The sequence below is a fragment of the Brassica oleracea genome, chromosome C8, assembly GCF_000695525.1.
Source record: "Brassica oleracea var. oleracea cultivar TO1000 chromosome C8, BOL, whole genome shotgun sequence".
NCBI lineage: Eukaryota > Viridiplantae > Streptophyta > Magnoliopsida > Brassicales > Brassicaceae > Brassica > Brassica oleracea.
This window is the reverse complement of record NC_027755.1, coordinates 39,709,418-39,734,571: the sequence shown is the minus strand read 5'-3', so window position 1 is coordinate 39,734,571 and position 25,154 is coordinate 39,709,418. Positions and strand designations below refer to the sequence as shown.

The 25,154-nt window shown below is 35.1% G+C and overlaps 5 protein-coding genes across 5 annotated transcripts; all 5 read left to right on the top strand.

Moving 5' to 3' along the window:
• The first annotated feature begins 3,087 nt into the window (after positions 1–3,087).
• Positions 3,088–6,182, top strand: LOC106312126 (sugar transporter ERD6-like 3). The gene is made up of 17 exons (XM_013749522.1): positions 3,088–3,330; positions 3,410–3,472; positions 3,568–3,657; positions 3,786–3,911; positions 4,001–4,066; positions 4,160–4,235; positions 4,319–4,383; positions 4,469–4,561; positions 4,652–4,732; positions 4,825–4,909; positions 4,991–5,034; positions 5,124–5,186; positions 5,280–5,339; positions 5,434–5,487; positions 5,578–5,637; positions 5,719–5,833; positions 5,923–6,182. Exons 1-17 carry the CDS (start codon positions 3,184–3,186, stop codon positions 6,045–6,047), a joined length of 1,413 nt encoding a protein of 470 aa, XP_013604976.1. The 5' UTR covers positions 3,088–3,183; the 3' UTR covers positions 6,048–6,182.
• A 5,440-nt stretch (positions 6,183–11,622) lies between these two features.
• Positions 11,623–15,316, top strand: LOC106312125 (sugar transporter ERD6). Its single transcript, XM_013749521.1, has 18 exons — positions 11,623–11,996; positions 12,108–12,170; positions 12,275–12,364; positions 12,455–12,514; positions 12,707–12,772; positions 12,872–12,937; positions 13,050–13,125; positions 13,209–13,273; positions 13,415–13,507; positions 13,595–13,675; positions 13,765–13,849; positions 13,960–14,003; positions 14,102–14,164; positions 14,260–14,319; positions 14,416–14,469; positions 14,614–14,673; positions 14,835–14,949; positions 15,044–15,316. Exons 1-18 carry the CDS (start codon positions 11,769–11,771, stop codon positions 15,166–15,168), a joined length of 1,494 nt encoding a protein of 497 aa, XP_013604975.1. The 5' UTR covers positions 11,623–11,768; the 3' UTR covers positions 15,169–15,316.
• A 1,720-nt stretch (positions 15,317–17,036) lies between these two features.
• Positions 17,037–19,988, top strand: LOC106307331 (cation/calcium exchanger 5). Its single transcript, XM_013744257.1, has 2 exons — positions 17,037–17,959; positions 19,090–19,988. Exons 1-2 carry the CDS (start codon positions 17,150–17,152, stop codon positions 19,852–19,854), a joined length of 1,575 nt encoding a protein of 524 aa, XP_013599711.1. The 5' UTR covers positions 17,037–17,149; the 3' UTR covers positions 19,855–19,988.
• A 555-nt stretch (positions 19,989–20,543) lies between these two features.
• LOC106312008 (nuclear transcription factor Y subunit C-9) lies at positions 20,544–22,045 on the top strand. The gene is made up of 3 exons (XM_013749373.1): positions 20,544–20,708; positions 21,008–21,713; positions 21,800–22,045. Exon 2 carries the CDS (start codon positions 21,011–21,013, stop codon positions 21,695–21,697), a length of 687 nt encoding a protein of 228 aa, XP_013604827.1. The 5' UTR covers positions 20,544–20,708; positions 21,008–21,010; the 3' UTR covers positions 21,698–21,713; positions 21,800–22,045.
• Positions 22,046–22,107: 62 nt separating this feature from the next.
• LOC106312007 (amidase 1) lies at positions 22,108–24,832 on the top strand. The gene is made up of 8 exons (XM_013749372.1): positions 22,108–22,368; positions 22,452–22,604; positions 22,699–22,823; positions 23,189–23,314; positions 23,386–23,568; positions 23,645–23,961; positions 24,202–24,336; positions 24,403–24,832. Exons 1-8 carry the CDS (start codon positions 22,259–22,261, stop codon positions 24,517–24,519), a joined length of 1,266 nt encoding a protein of 421 aa, XP_013604826.1. The 5' UTR covers positions 22,108–22,258; the 3' UTR covers positions 24,520–24,832.
• The last annotated feature ends 322 nt before the right edge of the window (positions 24,833–25,154 follow it).

Sequence of the window (25,154 nt, the reverse complement as noted above, 5' to 3'; positions counted from 1 at the left end):
AATATAAATCCTTATAGTAGTCTGTCCATATCTCAACTTTCATTCATGAGATCACAGTACCACCGCATGATAGTCCGTCCATATCTCATCAACATTCATGAGGTCACAGTTCTTATCCTCCCCTGACCCTATCATGTTCTCACTAGTTCGTTATCAACATTTATATAAAAACATTCCCACTTTCTCTTTATATTTGTGTTAACTCCTTTGTGACTATCTTTTTTTTTTTGTATAACAAAAATTCACACTAGGAGGCCAGGACTGTCTAAATATATCTCACTATAATTGACAAAACAATCTTTTCCATTTTTTTTCAAATCAAAAGTTAAGATCTAGCCTTAGTTATTTCGAGAATCTTTTAAAACAAAATAGTATAAATATTATCACATTTCACTTCACTTCTGTCCAAATACGAAAAAAAATACTTTAGTACGTACGGTCGCATTAACTTCGAAGAAGACAGGATGTTACCCCAATATAAAAGCATGTAACATGTAGCAATATTTATAGACCTTATTTGTCACATTATTTGAATCCCAACATTTAGATGCTTAAAAGGAGGCAGACATTATTTGAATCCCAACATTTAGATGCTTAAAGATACGATTCAATAACCTTCTTTGTCACATTATCACTTAACAAGAAATCAGGAATCAGCTTTTTCATTTTTTACTGCTTTTTCTTTCTCTCATTCTAAATTTTTAAAACAGAAAACAATATAAGTTAGTAAGCATATATATATATTTGTGTTGATTTGATTATCAACCTGATGATTGAATCTTTAATTCAGCAAACTCAAAGCTTGATAAGAAATTTAAATACTAAATCAAAGAGTATGTGTAATGTGAGTGTGATGAACCCTTCTTTTCCAAAGAAATTTTATATAATTGATGGTTATAGCTACATTCGGCTGGTAGACTCATTATCATTTGCGTCTGATAAGAGGATTCCTTGCAACACAATCACCAGCTAGCAGTGACAACATACTACTCAATTACGGCATTTCAAAATGATACACTTGTAAGCTTGTTACTAGCTCGGTCTTTGACTTTTCTTAGGTTATGTGCCAGGAGATGATAAGATCGACTCTAGGTCAATCATCGTCCTATAAAAAGACAAAAAAAACGAACACTTTGGTTTACTCGATTAACTCTCACATGCAATATGATTATCCACGCTACTCTTATGAATTATTCGTTGTATGATTGGATTGTCTTATACGTAAATCCCATGATATATCGTTTTTTTGTAACAGTAATGACCATGATATATATTTGGATTATGGCCCTTAAGAAATGCAGACCTAACTTGAAACTTTCTGATTTATAACTCATATCAAATATCTAATCTTACACAAAATGATAATAAAACAAACATCGCACGCATATCAGTGCCTACCCTGAAATTGTATTGGAGACCAAAAATAATTTATTAAGAATTTTTAATAATTTAAAAGATTGTGTCTATGTATATTAAATCTAAAAAATAAACATCTTTAGCTAATATTTAAGCTTAAAACTGGCTCTGCATTGCATATGATGCAACCCTCAACAAAATTCCAACGCATTTTCCTACAATGCTTTCAACCTGAGGCTACAGCTAGAAAACATGCATGACGGTGACAAATAACGTTGGTAACGTTGTATATACTAAGTTTGGTGAATAGATGTTCCATCGAGTCCCAGCCACATAATAGTTTCAAGATTACACAATGAACATCACTCTCTAGCTAAAGTTTATTAAGACCGTTTCTAAATTTCTTATTTTGCTAAGAACCTACCTAACATCATTACCTTTAAAGAGAGAATGAAATAGGACAATATGACAATAACTTCCTTTTTCGCCGGATAAAATTCAAAGGTCATGTTGATGGTTTCCTGATCTCCTTATTTCCAAGATAAGCAATCAAAGTTTGTCGTTATCAAATTAGATATGACAATAAGTCATCATTTGAAATGCGAGGAGATATACAGGTGAGCGCGCGTAAGAGATTTGAATAAGTGGATAAGTAGTTTCTAGATTTGCTTTGAATTTGGATCATTAATAGATAGCGTACACGGCTTTTTTAATGTAAACTTCAAACCTCTATCAACGCGTTTACTATTGCATGAAAATACTTAATGTGCCAACTCATTACAGTTCGTGACCAACTGATTAACCACGTTGAGTGTATTTTTGTTTGTTGTGAATTGATGAATCACGTAACTAGTAGAGTGAATTGATATGGCAAGTGATGTTTGACTTTTTTTAAACGGTGGTTAAGATAGCCATTAGGTATATTAATTTATACCACATTTACAAAATAAGCTATTATTGCAATTATTTTGTATTTTAGTTTATTTATTTTTCTTAATTTCTCTAGAAAATATCATGTATATTTTCTTCTTTGTTGAAATTAACGATTTGACCAATTCATTTGCATGCGACTAAGTAATTCAAAACATGTATTTATTTTTGGTCAATGGTGGCAAATCATGTATTTTTGACAAAATTGGACGTTGTAGATCTAAAAAGAGTTTTGAAATGAAGTTTTTTCTTCTAAAACGACTAATATGGAAACAAAGAAACTGTACACGGTGTAGATTATTCTTTTTTTTATGTATAAAAGGCTTTCAATGTAGATTATTATAATTTCTACACATCCAAACAGATTATATATGTATTGATAGTTTTTGTTAATTAATACACCATTATTACTTCTAAAACCATAACATAGTAGCTACTTATACTTATGCAATATCGATTCATAAGTTTATCTAGACATTATCACATATATAATTCGTCACAAAATTTCACAGTATTACCTTTTTATTTCTGGTGGAGACCACTATCAGAGGTGATAACAAGTTCTTTGAAGAAAATAGATAAAGATAATTAATCACGTACTTTTAAAACCATACGTCAACAGCTAACAAAAGTCTTCAAGGAATAAAATAGTCAAATAAAGAACCAATAGAATTATTAAACATTTAAAATAGCAAAAATAGAAATAATGAAAACCAAAAAAGAAACGTGACACGAAAGAAAAGATGGAAGCTGACCTATGGCTCTCCTTCCTCCACTACTTAAGGAATATAATAAATGACCTTTTCTTTCCGACTCAGACTTCAAAGCTAAGCAAAAAAGCATATTTTGGCAAATATTCGGAAAGCCCTTTTTAGAATCCTGATCAAGAAACTCAGGATGACTATGTCGGAGAACCAAAGAAACCTTGAAGCAGGGTTGTTACTGAACAAGAACAGAAACGACATCAACGAGTGTCGTATCACTGCGGTTGTGATCTTCAGCACCTTTGTTTCTGTGTGTGGCTCTTTCTGCTTTGGTTGTGCGGTTAGTCAAAATCTCTGGTTCCTTTGTATTCAAAAGTTCTGTGTGATTCATGTTTTATTAAGTTATATGATATTTACAGGCAGGTTATTCATCAGTTTCTCAAACAGGGATCACAACAGACTTAGGTCTCTCTGTTGCACAAGTAAGAAAACCAAAAACCATTTTCATGACTCTTGTTTCACTCAAAGTCTAATTACATGTTTTACTCACATTTGTTCTCTTTTTTAACTACTTCAGTACTCCATGTTTGGGTCACTAATGACTTTTGGAGCCATGTTTGGTGCCATCTTTAGTGGGAAAGTCTCAGATCTCATTGGTAGAAAAGGGGTAATTTAAAACTTACCATTTATATCCTCTGTTTTTTTTTTTACTATGTGTGTGAAAAACTCTTTTTTTGAATAAAAGTGTGGTGAAAAACTTCTTGTACTGATTTTCTCTTTGTTCTTACAAAACAGACAATGTGGTTTGCTCAAGTTTTCTGCATAGCCGGTTGGCTTGCAATAGCATTTGCGCCGGACACAGTTTGGCTAGATGCTGGAAGGTTTTCCACTGGATTTGCAGTTGGTTTATTTAGCTACGTGGTAATTATTTTTTTACTCTATTTATTGATTAACATTTTGTATTTTTGTTAGTTTAAACTAAAGACTTGTTTTAACTCTGTTGCAACCAGATACCAGTTTACATCGCAGAAATAACACCAAAACATGTCAGAGGAGCATTTGTATTTTCTAATCAGGTAATTTAAAAACAATCAGAGAATTATATTAGTTTAGCTAGAAAATATATTCTGATACTAATGATATTGGAAATTGCCAAAATGTTGTTACAGCTGATGCAAAGTTGTGGGCTGTCATTATACTACGTCATTGGAAACTTTGTTCATTGGCGTAATTTGGCTTTAATCGGTAAGCTTAATTTCTTTTCTTTTCCTAGCAATTTCAGTGATGGGAGAAAAATGATTTTAAGTTTTATCGGTTTCTTTTTTCAGGTCTGATTCCATGTGTTTTGCAAGTTGTGACTTTGTTCTTCATTCCAGAGTCCCCTAGATTACTGGTATGATTAGACCTTAATGACCCTTTTAAAAAAAAAATTTATAAAACATGTAAAGTGATAATTTTCAATTTGGTTTAAATTATAGGGAAAATGGGGACGTGAAAAAGAATGTAAAGCTTCATTGCAGCTTCTCCGTGGAGATGAAGCTGATGTCTCTGAAGAAGCCAACGCTATCAAAGTATTACAACTCTGAACTCTGTTTTAAAATTCTTGTTGTTTCAACTCAAAACTTGACTAACAATCAAATCTTTGTTATTTGAAACGTTAGGAAACCATGGTGTTGTTTGATCAAGGACCAAAATCTAAAATTATGGATTTGTTCCAGAGGAGATATGCTCCATCTCTTGTTGTGAGTTATTCTGTAACGTTTTTGTGTTGAAAGATGTCAGTTTTTGTCCTCTTTCGCCGTTTACTCAAAGTTTTTGACACATTTTTTTTCAGATTGGTGTGGGGCTAATGCTTCTGCAACAGCTCTCTGGAAGCTCAGGGGTTATGTTCTATGTCGGTAGCGTATTTAATAAAGGAGGTAAGACAAATTATGTTTCACATGTAACGATAATGTATTTGTCTTCATTTGTGAGTAACAGATCTTTATTTCTCTTGACAGGATTTCCAAGCGACATTGGCTCAATGATTCTTGCAGCGATCATGGTATGTCTTTGCACATAGTTTCTCCAAAAAAACCTTCCAAGGACTACAGTTCAAAAATGTCTTATGCATCATGTGTTCATTTTTTGTAGATACCAAAAGCTTTATTGGGTCTGATTTTGGTTGAGAAAATGGGACGAAGGCCTCTTCTACTGGTATAGTTTTGCTATCTTTTCTAATCAAATGTGAAACGAAGCAAATCAATTTATCATCTTATTAACAATAAATAAATGATATTTTAATTACAGGCCTCTACTAGTGGAATGTGCCTTTGCAGCTTGCTCCTCGCATTTTCCTTCAGCTTTCGGGTAAAATTAACAATTCTTTTTACCAAAACAAGATTTACAAACTTCGAATTTAAAATGTTATATTTATCATTTCTATTTTGTTCTTCTTGGACAGTCATATGGCATGCTGGATGAGCTTACTCCTATTTTTACATGCATCGGTGTAGTGGTATGTATAGCATATTTTTCTAAACTAAACAAGCGCTCTTTGTATAAAATTGATCTGATTCTTACATCATGCTATTTTCATATGAAACAGGGCTTCATCTCTGCATTTGCCGTAGGCATGGGAGGCTTACCGTGGATCATCATGTCTGAGGTTAGAAACCAACATAAACTCCTTGTCAAAGTGAATATAACTTTTTCATCTCTAAAATGGTAAAACATTTTGGTTTTGCAGATTTTCCCAATGAATGTTAAAGTTTCAGCTGGGACTATTGTTACCTTAGCCAACTGGTCCTTTAGTTGGATTATAGCTTTCGCCTTCAATTTCATGATAGAATGGAACGCATCAGGTATGTTATATGGTCAATTAAATCTCTAAAAAATTTATCAAAACTTCATTACTTCCTTTATCTAATAGTTGAAGTATACTATTTTTCAGGAACGTTCTTGATCTTCTTTAGTATCTGCGCTGCGGGTATAGTCTTTATTTATGCAATGTTACCCGAAACCAAAGGAAGAACATTAGAAGATATACAAGCTTCTCTTACAGATTTTCTACAATGAGATTGAGATGTACATGTTCATAGTTATTCTTTTCTTGGATTCAAATAGGGGAGGTTTATAGTTTTTTTTTGTTATAATTATTTGTACATTAGAGAGAAGGGAAGATCACTTGAACAAGAAACATTTTTAGATCTTTATGTCTCTCTTTGTGTGTTACACAGCTACTCCCACATTTGTATAGTATTGTCCCAGTTTACGCAAAAAGGAATTATAAAATTATGGCCGACTATAAATTATGGTTTTCGGCCTCTTTCATGTAATTAACTGAATTTGTTTTAGGTATTTCTTTTAAAATTATATTTAGATACTATTTTATATAACAAGTCAAACTATTTCTTTTAAAGCTTCGAAAATGAGTTTTTATTTATTTACTAGAGATTTTAGCCCAGGGTTAGACAAAAATATCAATGTATTTAATATATATATATATATATATATATATAATGCACATAAATTACATCATTTGTTATTAAAATGTAAACCATATATTGAATTAGAAATGAGTAAAACTGAAAATTTATCATTTTTACAATCTAAAAATACATATGAAAGGATAAGCAAATGTGGAATGGATAAAGAATAGTTAAACCTAAGTTATGATCCAAAAAAAAAGGTTATGATCCAAATATGTTTGCCCTTATATATTGGGTTGTCATGTACATAAATTATTAATGGAGCAAAATCTGAAAACATGCAACATCATTATTCTAACATAGTAGATATTCACATATTTATATTTTTTTTTGCTTGTAATGCTTGCACTTTTGATTTAATCGAGTTCTAAATTATGGTATTGGAAATTATTTATGGTATTTAGAATCTATATAAGTTGATGCCACTTAAAATAATGTTTTGATGACTGCTGCCCATTGTAGAACAATACAAAATTTTTTCTAAAAATGTCCTCAAAAGTTGTCATCAACATTTGTTTAATGCAAGACATGAAGTGTTTATAAGCTTTTAAAAAAAAAATATTATTAATTAAGTAAAAATTGTATAACATAACAGATTCTATATATTTTTTTTTTGGAAAAAAACAGGTTCGATAATTTATTTTCACATTTATTTTGGTTCATATTACCAGTGATTATTAATTCGATTATCTTATTTAGGAGTCTGTTTCATAATTTTTTTCATAAGTATCTTAGATTTTTTTTTTATCATGAATCACTTGACTTTGTATTTTCTATACTATTCCAAAAAAATGAAAGGATTTTTTGTCCAAAAGTCAGTAATAAAACTAAATTGTGGAGAATTTATATCTAATTTGTTAATTAAATATTTATCTAATTCACTATATACGTTTATTTATTGTTTTTAGTGTGTACCTATTCAAAACTAAATATATAACAACCTCCGTTTTGCTATGGATTTTGGAGATATATACTGCATTATGTATATTTGACCTATAACATATACTTGTAGGTCTAGGAGAAAATTGGTATTTTAAATTTAAATAAACTAAACCAAAGATGTAGCCCACAATGTTGTTAGCGGCTAAACGTACCAGGTCACTATAAGTTTGAACGCTAAATTTCTTTAGAATGTATTTCTGGTATATTTTCCTTAATTGGGAATATTTCTATCATTCAATTGATCTGAAAATGATATAAGGATGAGTTGTTAGTCGGTATTTCTTGAGCAAATGGATTTTCGGAGCAAATTTAGTTACATTGGTTAACAATAAAAAAAAATTGTTTTTTCCTTTTGCCTCTTTAATACATACACGTGAGCATGTTCTTTGTTTTTCTTTTGTTTCTTTGCTTACCCGATTCTTTTCTCTTTATGTGATCTTTGTAGTGAATAGGATCTGGAATCTCATCACTGTTTGTTAGTTAGAAGTGTAACATAAGCACGTAATAAATTTACCAGAGTAAATCAAGTCATTTACTGAACGTTTATGGGCCAAAATCATCGAAATGCTTTGTCTTGTCAAATAGAAACAAAAAGTACATGAGGGTAGATTCGTAGATGATCCAGTATACTGTTTCTATACGGTGAAAATATCTTACCATATCCAATATGTGTATTGCAACTTGTATATCGAGCCTGTAAAGTTTTTGTTATCTCTGTATATAATAAAGGCAATAAGGTATATAATATGACCTTAACACTAAAACAGATAGATAGTTTAGCAACTACACATGGATCACAAGGTAGTAACAAATACTTACAAGGGATGTGGCGGTTGGTGTTGGCATCACGATATCGTTTGGCAAGTCCCAAGTCAATTACATAAATCTGGTAACATAGACTTATCAATGATATCATCGCCTTTTTCAAAGTTCATAAAAATAATAGAAATGGCAGAAACATACTTTGTTCGATATCCGGCCTACGCCCATGGGAAATTCATCAGATTGTATATCTCTATGAAGATGTGTACCTTACTGCGTAGTTGGATGCTTTGTTATATTGTTCTCTGCGAAACCAATCCAAGTGATTAGATTAATGACAATTTTCAGCTAGACATTGAGTACACTGCATGTAAAAAAGCACCATTTCAAAAGTTTAAAGCTTGCCTCACTGATTGATTTATAGTTAGTTTATAGAACTAAACCGATGAACATGATTAAAGATTTAAAACAGATCTGACCCAAATCAAGTCTCCAGAATGGATATAACAGCTACTACGGGGATAGTTTAGTTTGCAATGAATTAACGGAAATAATAGCTCCCATTTGGCTGGTCCGGGTGATACGTCGTTGTAATACACGGCGACGGGAGATTTCCGGTGGTGAGGACAGATGACCATATAGCTTAGGTTTTTGATATTTGGTGGAACGAAACTGTGGACTCAGCTATTTATATAGGATGACCATCAGGGGGAGGTGGAACGAAACAATCAAGAAGAGATTAAATATCACCACTGAATGATCAAGAGTGGCTCAAGGTAACTGAAACTTCCGAGAACGGAGATGTAAGGGAAGTGGAAGAGTCGGGGAAGATCGGCTGTGAAAGTTTCGATCGAAAATAGTGTAAGAAAAATAGGCCTTCTTTGTTCTGAATAAAAGTATAAAGTCAGCCTAAATTAAAACCTAGTTCAGATAAAAAATGTTTGACATGGTGATTTAAAGATTTCTTATTGGTTGATTTTATTAATCCTATGTCGATAGTCTGGCTGATGAGTATATCATGTTTTTAGTATTGTTTGATTTTCTCTGGTTATCAACATAATTTAACTATCGTTGTTCCAACTTCCAACCATACCCATGACAGGTTTAGCGCATCCGATTTGCATAAATTATAAAGATCAACACTTTTGAATTTTGATAGTTTAAGCATCATACTGACGTTTTAACTTATCTTGTTTTGTTGTTGTTTATTTCGAATTTTAATTATTGAATACAATTATTATAATACTATCTTACTCAATATTCTTTTCATTATTAAAGTATTGTAGTTGACAACTTGCAGGTGCCGCAGCATGATTTGTAAACAAAAATATATTATCACTTTTAAAAATATATAATTTTATAAATTAGAAAGGAACAAAGAGAGCATGTGGTAAAGATCTCATGATTCACCTTTTCTCCTCGTTCCATGATATTATCGACTTGTTTAGCTTTTCTAACTGGAAAGTTGTTCTAGAATTCGCTTGTCGAATAGACTGTACCGCTCACTCATAGTTCAGCTACTAGCCTACTAAACATATTGAAACTTTGTTAAACAAATCTATTTAAAATACCCATTTAGCAACAACCCACTCAACCAGTTGGTAGTTTATTGAATACGCAAAAAGGAAATGCATAGTTCGGTAAAACTTTCAGTAAAAATAGTGAATTTATGACTGGGTTTTGATTCAATGGCTTGACAAAAGTAAGCGGGTCTATAATGTTTGGGCTTGAAAGTCAAATTCTTTATAGAAGAGAGAAAATGTGGCAAAAACAGATGTTTACCACTAGGACATAGATTACGGGCTGCCATTTTGAGTAGATGTGAACTCATAAAGCAGCTTCTTATTATCGGCCACAAATTAATACTGGGCCGGCCAGCACGTCCGCTTGGATTGGGGCCTTAGTAGTTTCTATCATTCTGCAAATGGCGCATGACATTTGGTAATTTCTTAACTTGTTTTCTCAAAATTTTGCATGGATCCTAATTAACTCGTGCAAAACATTATTGACAGTATTGTAACTGAATCAAGATTCTTTTCCACATGCAACATGTAACCACTAAAAATAATAAATTTATGTTTTTTTAGGTTTTACAACCAACATAAATGAATGAAATACAGCTAGAAGGAAGGAACTGCGTGTAAATGGATTCATTGTTGTACAAAACCAGGCTTTAAATATTCATCCAGTAATTGAATCTTCGCATCAGGAGACCACAAGAAATATCTATGTGGAAACGTGGTTGCCCACATAAAAGGGTGGACAAGATGATTTTGGTCCCTATTAACTAGTAAGGCCACTTTGTGTACGTACAACTCTCTTTCTTTAGTATGAAAAAGATGAAAAAACATGCATGTATTGGTTAATGTTGCCAACATGAACCTTCCTTTCGTATCCTTTTCTCTACAGTGAAAAAGATAAAAAAACATGCATGTATTGGTTTCTGGCGAGGGTTTTAGGTAACCTTTTCTCGTGTAGTGAAAAAGACGAATAAGACAATGCAGGTATTCATTAATGAAGCCAACATGAACCTTCCTTTCCAATTGTTTATTTCAGTTCTATCCAATAAAACATAGGACCCACATAGAACGCCAAAGCAATATAAAAGTATAAATTAATAATTTGTTGGGTCAAAATATTATATCAGTCAAATTTGTCGAGATTTTGATCAATTTCAATTTATTTATACTAAAATGCATGGATCAGCTTTATAGTTGTGATTCTTTGGCTGTACATAGAGAATAGTCAAAAATCAAATAAAACAAAAGATAGTCGACCAGGGAAACAAAGTTGCAGCGACGATTCAATTCTTCAATAATTGATAAGGACAAATATTTTGTTTTGTTTTATTTTCGCATAACAACGACTACATTATTCAACAAAGATGTCTATAATTTCAATATCCAATTAGTTTTTTTTTTCTTGGTAAAAAACCGTCGATATTGTTTTTATCAGTATAAATAAATATTTCCGAAAATATCAATTTATATTTATGAACATATACTCATAAATAAAGATAGATACATATTAAAACTATCATTGTACGATGTACAAACACATTCTTAAAAGTATCAAAACTAATCATAGAAAAGAAAAATCAAACCTATAGTCAAGTTCAATGTAGATGACTGAATCTAAACAAAACAAAACTATACTATCCAATAGACTAAATTAAGATTGTAAACAATAAAGAGATATTGCGTTTGAGTCGCCAACCATCTCATAAAATCTATGGTGGTCGACCTATTCTAATTTTCCAATAGTATTAACAAAATGCCACTAGACAAATATATTAAAATGAAACTAAGCTAGCACAGTTTGATCGACAGAGAGTACACGACCAAGTCCACTGAATATTTTTTTTTAAAAAGGTTTGCTAGAAAGAAACAAAACCATTAAAAATGATTTTATGACGTGTTATATAATATTCAACTCTCCTAGTAGACAAATATCCAGATCCTCAATTTGCATAAGTAGGAACCTCTCAAGAAACTTCAAAGTCCTCACAACTCTACTTTTCTTTTATATCAGCTTACTTTCATTGTAGCTTCTTCTTCATAGCAAAGAAACTAAGAAAGTACAGAAGAAAACTAAGTAAAGAAGCATGGAGAGACAAAAAAGCATGGAGAAAGGGTTACTGAGGAAGAGCTTAAGCATACGTGAGAGAAAATTCCCAAACGAAGAAGCTTTTCTTGAAACCGGATTATCCAGAAAATCTCCCAGAGAAATTACCAAGAAAGCTCAAAACGACGATGGTGAATGTCGTGTTACTGCCACTGTTTTCTTTAGCACCTTTGTTGCCGTCTCTGGCTCCTTCTGCACCGGTTGTGGCGTGAGTCATCTTTTTTTTTTTCTGTTCAACCGGTTCAAACCCGGTTTATAGATTAACCATCTGGTTTTCACTGAACCAGTTTAATTAGATTTGGATGTTTTGGTTTTCTAGGCTGGTTTCTCGTCGGGTGCGCAATCAGGGATTACCAAAGATTTATCTCTCTCTGTTGCAGAGGTGAAATTATTACTATTATTGCTCTGTTTTTACCTTTTTACTTAAAATTATAAAGTAAATTGTAGTTTGACTTTTTGATTTGACCGTTTTTGTTGATCATGCAGTACTCAATGTTCGGTTCGATTTTGACACTAGGCGGATTGATTGGTGCAATATTCAGCGGTAAAGTCGCCGATGTCTTGGGAAGAAAGCGGGTAAGAATAAGATAGCATTTCGGTTTGGTTTGACAAGATAATATAATCTATCTACCTAACCGGTTTCTACCACTTTTTTATGAAAATCAGACGATGTTGTTTTGTGAAGCCTTCTGCGTCACAGGCTGGCTTGCTGTCGCATTGGCTCAGGTTTGTTTCTACCTTCTACTTGTTCTTTGTCATTTTGTCTTGTTTATTCTTTTCAAAAAATATATATTTATTGTTTTCTTTGTCAACATATTTATTGTTTATTTCTGCGTTTCTTATGATTAGCTTATTTTTTATATAGTATTTTTTTTTGATAAAGTTAACTTATTTTTTATATATAATCATATCTTGAAGGATGCATTGTGGCTGGACTGTGGAAGATTGCTGCTTGGAATCGGCGTTGGTTTATTTAGCTACGTGGTAATTTCTATTATCCTAAATTCATTTTTCACCACTCAGATGATAAAATTATATACTTAAATGATAAATTACTGATACAAACTTGTGTTTCATATGTAGATTCCAGTCTATATAGCTGAAATTGCACCAAAACATGTCCGTGGATCATTTGTGTTCGCCAACCAAGTACGTTAACTGGATTTATTTGACAGTTCAAGTTCTAACCAAGTTAATCAAGCCTGACTTGGTCCAGCGTTATATTCGGAATAAATAACATACGTTTTTGTTAAAAATGCAGCTGATGCAAAATTGTGGCATTGCACTTTTCTTCATTATTGGCAATTTCCTGCCATGGCGATTATTAGCAATAGTCGGTAAGACTATGTTAAGATAAATAATCTAAAATTGAAATAACTCAAACCGGCTTATTTTAACATTATGTTGCTATGTGTTCCAGGTTTTGTGCCTTGTGTGCTCCACGTTTTTTGTTTATTTTTCATTCCCGAGTCTCCAAGGTGGCTGGTAAGTTTGTCTATATTTGCACATGATTTCGGTTTATATGGATCTATAACCAATCATTACCGGTTTTGAAAGTTGGTTCGAAGAGATTATAAAATGGTTGTCTCGTTTTTTATTCCTATTACCATGATATATATATGACAGGCGAAGAAAGGTCGTGATAAAGAATGCCGATCTGCTTTGCAACGTCTTAGAGGATCTGACGTAGACATTTCTCGTGAAGCAAACACAATTAGAGTATGAAACTTCCATTAAAAAGATAAATATACTTACCACCAAAATATGTTGGCTTCCAAAATCATTTTTTGCCCTGTTCTTTTGTAGGATACCATAGAAATGTCCGAAGTTGACGGTGAATCTCGAATGTCTGAATTGTTTCAGAGACGATATGCATATCCCTTACTTGTAAGTACTTGAACTAAGAAAAAAAGTTTCTAATGGAATGTGACTTTTTAAACCAATTATTTTGTATTGACATATACATGTGTATACAGATCGGAGTGGGCCTTATGTTTTTGCAACAATTAAGCGGGAGCTCAGGTGTAACATATTATGCCAGTAGCCTCTTCAACAAAGGAGGTAACTTAATTTCATATAACACTTCTAGTCCACAATATGAACATTTCATGTGTAAAACAGTTCAATCGAAATGTTTTTAAAAAAAAAATATTTTCATCATTTACTTTCAGGATTTCCAAGTGCTATTGGCACATCTGTGATAGCCACGATCATGGTAAGTTTCCAAAAAAAAAAAGAACACACACACATTTACTTTATAATACCTGAAAATTTCCAATATTAAAAATTAATGAACTTTTGGACTATTTTTAGGTTCCGAAAGCAATGTTGGGAACAATTATAGTCGATAAAATGGGGAGGAGAACACTTCTAATGGTTAGACCTACTTTAGATTTAATCAAATATTTTTACATATGAATTATTCTTCATTCAACTAAAAAAATAACTAACTTTTATATAAATTTGAACAGGCTTCTTGTGCTGCAATGGGTTTAAGTGCGCTGCTCTTAAGTGTTTCCTATGGGTTCGAGGTGATTTTAACTCTACCATTTTCCTATAAAAGTGAATAGAAATATGCAACCTTTTAAGCTAATTATTGTCCTCGAATTTTGTTAAATGTTGAGCAGTCATTTGGAATTCTCCCAGATCTCACTCCCATCTTTACTTGCATCGGTGTATTGGTAATAAACCTAATTTACAAACTTACTAGCTACAAAAAAAAAAACAGATTACAAATCTTTTATTTATAACTTTAACTTGCAACTTGCAACTTGCAACTTGTTTCAGCGCTGATTTGTTTCGTTGGTAATTAATGATATGTATAGGGTCACATTGTGGCATTTGCAATGGGAATGGGAGGACTACCGTGGATTATAATGGCTGAGGTATTCCAACATTAATATTTCATGTTTTTGTTTTAAATTTCCCTTACTTATAGAAGTGCTTTGCGCTAGTGTCGCCGTTGTAGCATAAATTATAGTCATTATAGTATGAGTACAAGTCCAGAGTGTGTGTTGAGGGCTGAAATATTTTATATCGTTTGCAGATATTTCCCATGAATGTGAAAGTGTCAGCTGGAACCTTAGTTACCGTGACTAATTGGTTATTTGGATGGATTATCACATATACTTTCAATTTCATGCTAGAGTGGAATGCATCAGGTAAATACTTAGATATAAACATCTAATAATAATTAGTTACTACTATAAATACTTCGGTAATGGTGGCTGATTTGTCTTTTTTCATTTTTTCAAGGAATGTTCTTCATCTTCTCAATGGTCTCCGCCTTTTCGATTGTGTTTATATACTTTCTGGTACCGGAGACTAAAGGTCGATCACTTGAAGAAATACAAGCATTGTTCTCGAACTCTGTACAATAACTTGTCTTTTTGGTAAAATGATCATATAAATCGATGCTTGTAACTGGTAAAAAGTCGATTATTATGATTGGTGTGCGTTTGAATGAGATTTGTGTATGGATTGAGTTTTGGATGGGAAAATGGCAACAATAAATTTGTATATTGGCAACTGATACGCATTATGGCAATACAAAAATCATATGCAACGTAAAAACACCAAAAAGGCTATAATGACTCAAACCACGTTAATCAACCCGGTTACTATTTGATCATTTAAAAAATACCATTTAAATTTGACCTACTCAAATATAAGTATGTTTGATAATGAATTTATGGAAAAAGCAATTAAAAGCCCACACGTTTAGACAACTCATTTATAATTACTTAAAAATAAAGTTGATAAAATATCAACTGGTGATCGAAAGATTACAAATCATGCAAAGACAATGTAGTAGTTGTCTTTCGTAAATACTGAAATCATGAAGTTCCACAAACCACAGTGACCATTAGACAAATCTGCTTTTGCAAAATTAATTTTATACTTAGTATGTTTCTTATTAAATGTCACTTTAACATTTTTTTTTTTTACAAAATGAATGTCATTTTAAAATTTGAATGCAATTTTTGGTTTAAAATTAATTACAAATATATTGATTTTATAAATAATTTCATTTATCTCAAATACTATTGATTGATTATATGTAATTAATAAAAATTTAAATGTATTTCAATAGTTCTTTTAATTTGCGCTAAAAATGTCAAATTTTTAATTGCCATTGTACCTGCTACCTACAAATTACCAACCAAAAGTATTAATTATAAACTAATGAAATGAGCTATGTTTACCATAAATCCTCAACTTACTGAGATCGTGCTTTCAAATGGTGGGCCCTCAAACTTGACAAAGAGACATAATAATCATTGATATCTCCACAGACTCCACTATAAAACGCTCCTAGCTACTACTAGTTAATTTTTACTGGTTTCAATAGTGAAAATGATATTAAAATGTTAACGTAACATTAATTATCTGTGTCTTACTTCATTGGAAGAGTTTCTTGGAGTCCTTATGGAGAGACGTTGACATAAACATGCATCAAGTGGATCCATCGAGTGAGCTTAATATAGTGATCGTGTCCCACGGGCTGACATGTCCTGTATCCTGTGTTTCGAGTCAGCCACCACGGGAGAGTACAGTGTTTTGGGATACACACCGTAAAGTAGAGATAATATTGTAAACCGTAAACTTGTATTGATATTAACAACTGACGTGAATATATATACAAAGACATAAGCCGACTTCCAAGACACATAAACCTAGATAAAATAGGAAATATAACATAAGATAATGACGGTTTAGCAAGGTAATCCTTATCTAGGATTCCCTTTCCTAATACATACACACACCACACTGAAGAAGCGATGTGTTGGCTTGGGGGGGGGGGTGAGAGAGATGATGATCAAATGATGGTGGTTATAGTGAAACACCAAACGACTACTGTTGCCCGTTGCATCTCGATGAGTATTTTGATTTTCTTAGATGAGACTGAAGATGAAGAGTAATGATGCCTGATTATATATGTCCACTGATATTATTATCTTTGCCTCTATAAAACTATTCAAATCTCTCGTCTGTTGCAGTCAGTTAAAAACAACGATAATTATCGAAGCCAACGTACATAAACAAAACGGGCATTTGGTCTAGTGGTATGATTCTCGCTTAGGGTGAGCGAGAGGTCCCGAGTTCAATCTTCGGAACACCCCTAAATTTTTACATTTTTCGTCCCAAGTTGAAGAAAAACTGAAAAAAGTAACAAAAATAAAGTTACTCCGGAGTCTGTTTTTCAACGATATTTTTATTTTTTTTTTATTTTATAAACTTTGTTTTCATTTCACGCGGAAGAAAAAAAAAAAAAAAACTTTATTGAGCAATCAGATCTCATCGTCAACTTCAAATCGGAAAGCTAACCGTCTCCGATCTCACACACACCCAGTGAATGGCATGGAACTAATCTCATCTTCAACAATCACAAACTCAGCTCTATGCTTAACCCTAATCTCCACCCTCACCTTCTTCCTCCTCCTCCTCCACACTCCACCCACTCCCACTCACCCTCATCGCTCTCTCCTCTCCGCCTCCTCTCCTCCCGATAATGCCTACCTCTCCCTCCACTTCTGCGTCTTCAACCAAAACCTCCTCCTCACCATCCCCTCCCTCTCCCTCCTCGTCCTCCTCCACTTCTACATCCTCATCACCACCGCGCAGGCCCACTTCTCAGTCGTCACCACCAAGCTCGCCGACCGACTCAGCCTCTCCCCCAGCATGGCCGCCGTCACTCTCCTCGCCCTGGGCAACGGCGCCCCCGACGTGTTCGCCTCCGCCGCCGCCCTCCGCGGCGGACAGTACCGGACGGGGTTCGGGGCGATCCTGTCGGCGGGAACCTTCGTCTCGGCTTTCGTGGTCGGGTTCGTGGCGATCCACGCGGCGCCGTTTCAGGTCGATGCGGCGTCGTTTGTGAGGGATGTGATGTTTTATTTGGTGGGGGCGAGTTTCTTGTTCTATGTGTATTTGAGTGGGGAGATATTCGTGTGGCAGGCGGTTGGGTTCGTTGGGTTTTATGTTTTCTTTGTTGGGTTTGTGTTTTGGATGGATTTTGGGAGTGGTGGTGTTGAGAAAGGGAAGGTTGTTATCAGTGAGGAGGAGAAGGACTTTTTGAGAGTTGAGATTGTTGGTGTTGGTGTTGGTGTTGGTGAGAGCTTTAAAGCTGAGAAAGAGAATCGATTTTCCCGAGTTTTGAGGCTTTATGGGAAGGTAAAAAAGTCTTTTACTTTAGCCTCTGAGCTTCTTTTGTTGATGGTAGTGGGAATCTTATGTGTTTAAAAGGCTTTGATGTTATGATGAAAGCTTCTTTGCTAGTGTAGAGAATGAATATTGTAAGCAGCTTAAGCTGGATTGTTGTAGCTGCGTTAAAAACAGATTGGTAGCCTTCTTCTTTAACGGTGGGAATTTGTATGGTAGCTTCATCTTAACTACTAGCTGTTGAAATCTGATATTGCTTACCGTAGATTGTGTGTTTGAAGGCTTTGATGTTGTGTAAAAGTCTTTGACTCTAGTCTAGTGAATGCGCATTGTAAGTAGTTTAAGCAGTTTCAACTGGATTGTAGCTGCGTTAATAGCTCATGAACAATCGTTCATTCCGGTAGCTAGAGAGCTAACTTGTTAAAATGTGTGCTGTGTTTGGATTATGCGTTTAAAGGCTTCGATGTTATGATGAAAGTCTGTTTGCTAGTATAGAGAATGAACATTCTAAGCAGCTTAAGCTGGATTGTTGTAGCTGCATTAAAAGCAGCGAGCTAACATGTTAAAAAGCAGTTGAGGAACATATGTTTGTGGCATTCTGGATTTGCTTGTCTTCTCTTTTAACCTGTGAGCGAGCTTCTTTTGTTGATCACAATGGTAAAAATTGTATGGTAGCTTTATCTTTAAGTACTAGCTGTAAAATCTTGTTGAGTTTGGATTGTGTGTTTAAAGGCTTTGATGTTTTGATAAAGTCTTTGACTCTAGTCTAGTGAATGAAGCATTGGAAGTGGTTTAAGAAATTTCAACTCGTTTGTAGCTGCGTTAACGGCTCAGGAACAATCGTCCGCTCCTGTAGCTAGAGAGCTAACATGTTAAAAAGTAGTTGGGGAGAGTGACTTTGTGGCATGCTGGATTGGTGTATTGTTAGGGATTAGAGATAGCTTGATAGTCGTTAATCAAAACTCTCTGTGATGTGTATGGAGTTCACCTGTTTTTGATTCTATCAGGTTACTGTAGTTTACGTTCTCTGTTACACTGCATAATGCATCTATCTATGCTGATAAGTTTGAGCCTTGCCATCTTAAATTCGATGTTATGACTGATCAGATTGGCTGATTTTTCTTTTACTGTTTTGTTTGCAGATATCAAGAATGTGGGAGACTCCTGTGTCAGTTCTTTTGTTGCTTACGATCCCAAAAACGTCTCCTTCTGAATGGTCCAGGTTCTACCGATCTGCCAACATTGTCTTCTGCCCTCTTGCCCTTCTGTACGCTTGCAACTCATTTGTACCACTAAACCATCCAATCTCATTCCTCTTCCCAAACACCCATCTCCCACTCTGGCTCGTAGTTCTCTTCATGACGTCTTCCCTCGCTTTCCTTCACTTCACAATCGAAAAACAACCTCCCAAAACCGAGCAAATGCCAGTCATCATCTTAGCTTTCGTAATGAGCGTTTTCTGGATATCAACCATCGCGGGTGAGCTCCTCAACTGCTTGGCTGCGCTTGGAACCCTCCTTGAACTGCCTCCGGCGCTCCTCGGCCTAACCGTTCTCGCTTGGGGAAACTCTGTCGGCGACCTTGTTGCTGACGTTGCAGTTGCAAAGGCGGGTCGACCAGCGATGGCCATGGCCGGTTGCTTTGCTGGTCCAATGTTTAATATGCTTGTTGGACTTGGAACGGCCTTGGTGATGCAGACGGCTAATGTGTATCCAAACGCTTATGAACTTGGATTCCATGTTGGTATTGTGATCGCTTTCGTCTTCTTGTTGCTTAGTCTAATGGGATCACTGTTGGTTATAACCTGGTCTAGATTCCGAGTTCCGAGATTCTGGGGGGTCTGTCTTGTAGGACTCTATGTAGTCTTCACGTTTGTTAGTTTGATCATCGCCACGTTTTCAACCTGAGCACATGCTGTGCTGGTTATATAAGCTTCACTATTGTTGTTGTGATTGTCTGTGAGGCAGATTAGTAAAGGGTTGATAGATAGGTAAAATTACATGTGAAGAGCAAAGAATATGCATATGATTTTTTGGGATAAGATTGTATTCCTATTTTCAGAAAGTTAATAACAAACAAATATCCATTGTTCATACAACATTTGGTTAAGTGAACCGGTTCCTTTCTCTATTGATTGTAATGTATTTTATACATGATTTATGTATAAACCACACAGTTGAGGTGTAATTTGTATTCTAAAAATCAAACTTAAACCAAACTAATTATTTTCAAAGTCGATTTAAACGCTTAGAAAAAATCCATTTAATCAACAATTCCATAAAAAACGTTATCACATACTAACAATTTCTTGAAATCGAATTGAGTGGAACATTTTTTTTCTGCTATTTACAAATTCCAACATATTTTTTTCTGCTGTTTTCAAGAATGTAACTGTTTGTTTAATATTCTTAATTACAGTGTGTAACTAACTACTAATTGAGTCAAAAGAGTAATAATTAATTAATTAATTTACATAATAATAAAACGAGAGAGCATCATCTGACAAGGCTACAAGAATCTAGACGAAAGCCCAACGCTTGACACGACGACACGACACCCATCTTTTAAAAGCCTTTTCCACTTCCTCCCTTTCTCTTCTCTCTTCATTGTTAAAGTCGAAAAAGGGGGAAAAAGCAGCAAAAACCCTAATTATATTAAAAAAAAAAAAATCACAGCCAAAATCAAAAGATTAAAAACCAGATCTTCACGCTCTCTTCTCCCCCATCAACCTCAGAATCTCCTCGCATAACCCAACTCAGAGGTCTCTCTCCTTTCCCCAATTATTTTCTTTCTCTGTCCTGTTCTTGCGAAAAATCGTTGCTTGACATGGTTGTTCTAGGAAAGAGATTAACTTTATGGGTTCTAATAAGTAGATTTTGATACCCTTTGCTTTAATTTACATAAAGCTTGAGTCTTTCATACTCACCGCTGTTTTAGATCTTCTGGGTTGATTCTGAAATTTTGATTAAAACTATATATTATATAAGTTTGTTCCTGCGATTGGTTGAGAAAGCTTTAATCTTTCCAAAGTTTATGTCTTTTCTTTGCTGTTTCTGGTAGAGAATGGATCAACAAGAGCATGCACAGTCCGGAGCCATGAACTACGGCTCAAACCCATACCAAACCAACCCCATGACCACCACAAGCGCGGGCCCCGCAGCGCCGCCGGGGCAGCTAGGCTTCCACCAGATCCACCAGCAGCAGCAGCAGCAGCAGCTGGCTCAGCAGCTCCAAGTCTTCTGGGAGAACCAGTTCAAAGAGATCGAGAAAACAACCGACTTCAAGAACCACAGCCTTCCCCTCGCCAGGATCAAGAAGATCATGAAGGCCGACGAGGACGTGCGCATGATCTCCGCCGAGGCCCCCGTCGTGTTCGCCAGGGCCTGCGAGATGTTCATCTTGGAGCTGACGCTCAGGTCGTGGAACCACACTGAGGAGAACAAGAGGAGGACGCTGCAGAAGAACGATATCGCGGCGGCGGTGACTAGGACCGATATCTTTGATTTCCTTGTGGATATCGTTCCGAGGGAGGATCTGAGGGATGAGGTCTTGGGGAGTATTCCGAGAGGGACTGTCCCTGAGGCTGCTGCTGCTGGATATCCGTATGGATACTTGCCTGCTGGAACTGCTCCTATAGGGAACCCGGGGATGGTTATGGGTAACCCTGGTGGTGCGTACCCTCCTAACCCTTATATTGGTCAACCAATGTGGCAGCAACAGGGACCTGATCAACCTGACCAGGAGAATTAGCTTTGTCAAAGAAACTGTGAGTTTTATAGTTTCTTTTAGAGCTAATAGTCTTTCTGTTTTTTAGTACAATCTCATAGTCTCTTTGTTATGTTTCTTTGGCAGAGTTCTGGAATTAAGAAAGGAGGAGACTTTTAGTGAAGAAAATGAAAAAGAACATATCAGAAGAATTTCAAATCAGTGTGGTAGAAGAATCTTAAGTGTTTTGTTTTATGTCAATTCAATCCTTTCTTTTAAGGATAAATTTAGAGATGAACCAGAAGAAGAATGTATAAAACTATAACTCTGTAAGGGAACAAGTGTGTGGTTGACAAGGTTTTTAATTTCTATGTTATTGTTTCTTATTATCTTTATCATGTCTCTTACCATATAAACCACAAAAAAAGTTTCTGGCATTTCATTGAAACAGTTTGATACTTGAAACAATTATTAAAAAGGAAATAATAGTGAAAACAATATAAGAAAAGACATTTATCCGGGTTGATATTTTGAGTAGCTCTATCCACAAGAAGCTTTACTTGGTCATCATTCACCTTGTGTGACCTCAACACTGAAGCTACAGTAATGGCGATTAGTAATGATTTTGGAGCTTTCATAGAGAAATCTACAATCTCTCCAACGCCATCTTCTTCGTTTCCTTCTCTAAAGGGTCTTACCTTTGCCATCAAAGACATGTACGGTATCTACTATATATTCACAACTTTTCCTCTGTCCCTTTCCTATTAACTGATTTGAACTTGTTTTGGTTTTAAACCAGCTTTGATGTGGAAGGACGTGTAACCGGTTTTGGAAACCCGGATTGGTTAAGGACACATTCAGCAGCTACTTCCACAGCTCCTGTAGTTTCATCTCTCTTGGAAGCTGGTGCCACTTCTTTGGGTATTACCATTATGGATGAAATGGCATACAGGTCTTACTTACTAATATTCACTTCAAATCGAGTTTAGATTCTATGAAAGCAACTATGGTTAGGTTTGTACGTTTTTTTGGCCATGAATTTACAGTATAAACGGTGAAAATGCACACTATGGGACTCCGGTAAACCCAGTTGCTTCTGAGAGAGTCCCTGGAGGATCGTCAAGTGGCTCAGCTGTAGCTGTAGCTGCCGGTCTTGTTGACTTTTCAATTGGTGAGTATGTTCTAGTGCTCGGCATTCGGGTTTACAGTTGGGTCGGGTTATTTGGGTTGAGATGTTTAGGATCCATTTAAGAATAAAACATTTTTTCAGATCGGATCGATTTGGATAATATCAGGTCAAATCAAATTTCTATTTTGTATAAAACTTGAAACAGAACCGAATTAGAAAGAGTTATGACTCTGTTAGTGTTTAAAACAAAAAACTACAAAATCCCGAAAACTCGAGTTAAACCAGAAAATATTCAGATAACTAGGGAATTTAAAATATATTTTATAATTCCAATATTTATATATTTGTATTTATTTTAAGATTAAAAATAATTAATATTTGTAATGCTCTGTTTTTTCATCAAACAGGAACTGATACTGGAGGGAGTGTACGAGTCCCTGCGTCTTACTGTGGCATTTTTGGTCTTAGGCCATCACATGGAGTTGTTTCAACTGTTGGAGTTACTCCAATGGCTCAGAGCTTCGACACAGTTGGTAAAGACAGCTAAAAAACCTACATGTTATGAGTTAAACACCGTTTCTTGACATAGCATATGTCTCTCTAGGCTGGTTTGCTAGGGACCCAGCTACTTTAAAACGCGTAGGCTGCGTTCTCTTGCAGCAGCCTCACTTGGAGGCTACAGAACCAAGTCAACTGATTATTGCAGATGACTGCTTCAAGCTGTGTAGTGTACCACGTGAACTGTTGGTGCTGCCTCTAGTTCAATCAGTGGACAAATCATTCGGAGGTAAAATGCGTCATAAGAACTTTTTGTTTATAAAGGGAAGCCTTCTTGTTTCTTTATGACTCTGTTCTGTGTGAAGGCAACACCGTAATAAACAAGGTGGATCTTGGAGCGTACATAGAAGAGCATGTTCCGAGCCTTAAGCATTTCATGACAAGTGAGACACAACGAGAGTTTTGTATTCCTTCTCTCATGGCTCTGTCGAGTTCAATGAGAATGTTACAGAGGTTCGAGTTCAAGATGAACCACGGTGAATGGGTATCCTTGGTGAAGCCAGAGTTTGGTCCAGGAATATCAGAACGGATTGAGGAAGCTATCAGGGTGTCTGACGAGAAGATTGACCTTTGCCGGTTGGTTAAAACCGAACTTTTAACAGCTCTTTCAACTTTGATTGGGGTACAAACTTCTTCCTAAACTTCTTGAAACACTTACGAGGATCGATGAACCAACTTTGATGTGAATCAATTATGGATTGAGATATGATATGATACTAAGTTAAATGAATTTCCAACGTAAAACTAATTAGTGATAAATAGATTAGTTAACTTTTTATATATTGCTAAATTTCTTCTAACTTCCTATGTATAACTTTGTCCATAATATATTCATCTACTGAATATGTAAATGGTTTTGAAGGATAATGGTGTATTGGTTATTCCCACGGTGCCAGGACCTCCACCACATCTCCAAGCTGATGTGGTTGCACTAGAATCTTTCCGGAGCAGAGCCTTCAGCTTATTGTCCATCGCCGGAGTCTCTGGATTATGTCAGGTAACAACAAGGTCAATGTATTTCTTGTGGAGCAAGTTAAGAACCGGTCTGGTTTTTCCCTGACAGGTGAGCATACCATTGGGGCTGCACGAAAATCTTCCCATATCAGTATCCTTGGTAGCTAAGCATGGCTCTGACGGTTTTCTTCTCAGTCTTGTGGATTCCCTTTCGGAATTCATGTGATATTCATAGACAATTAATGCATGATTGAGCATATATTATTTGGTCTATGTCTGGTCACACCTCATCTTCCCACACTCACCGCTTGCATCTCTGGTCTACTCGAGATCTCTATCCCGTTGCATCTCTAGTCTACTCACGTTTGCACCTAAACCAAAAAGTGCTCGTGTAAGTGGGTGTCAAACTGAGGGTTCGAGTCATGTATGTGAGGTGTGACCAATATATTGATTTTTTACTAAAAACGACTTTGTTTTGGGCAATAATCATACATAGTTGCCATTTCACATGTCCAGCCAGCTGAATTAAGGATTCAATATTTTAAAATGTTTAGATAACTTATTCGAATTACAATCGAACTATAGTCATATTTGTCGGTCATTTGTTCGCATCGTATAAAACACTATTTGTATAGTTGAAGTTGTAATAGGCCATTTTCCATTGCAACAACCAACAAGTTGTAACTATGTTGATGTGTGACAATTATAATCGGAGCCGTTTAACCGATAGGTTTGTGTCGAATTATCAATTTTATTTCGTTGAATTATTTAAATTTTGGAAGCTAGTTGGCAATGAATTTATTTTTGGTCTTAGCTAATTAATCATTATACTTAAATTATTACTCGTACCTAATTAACAAC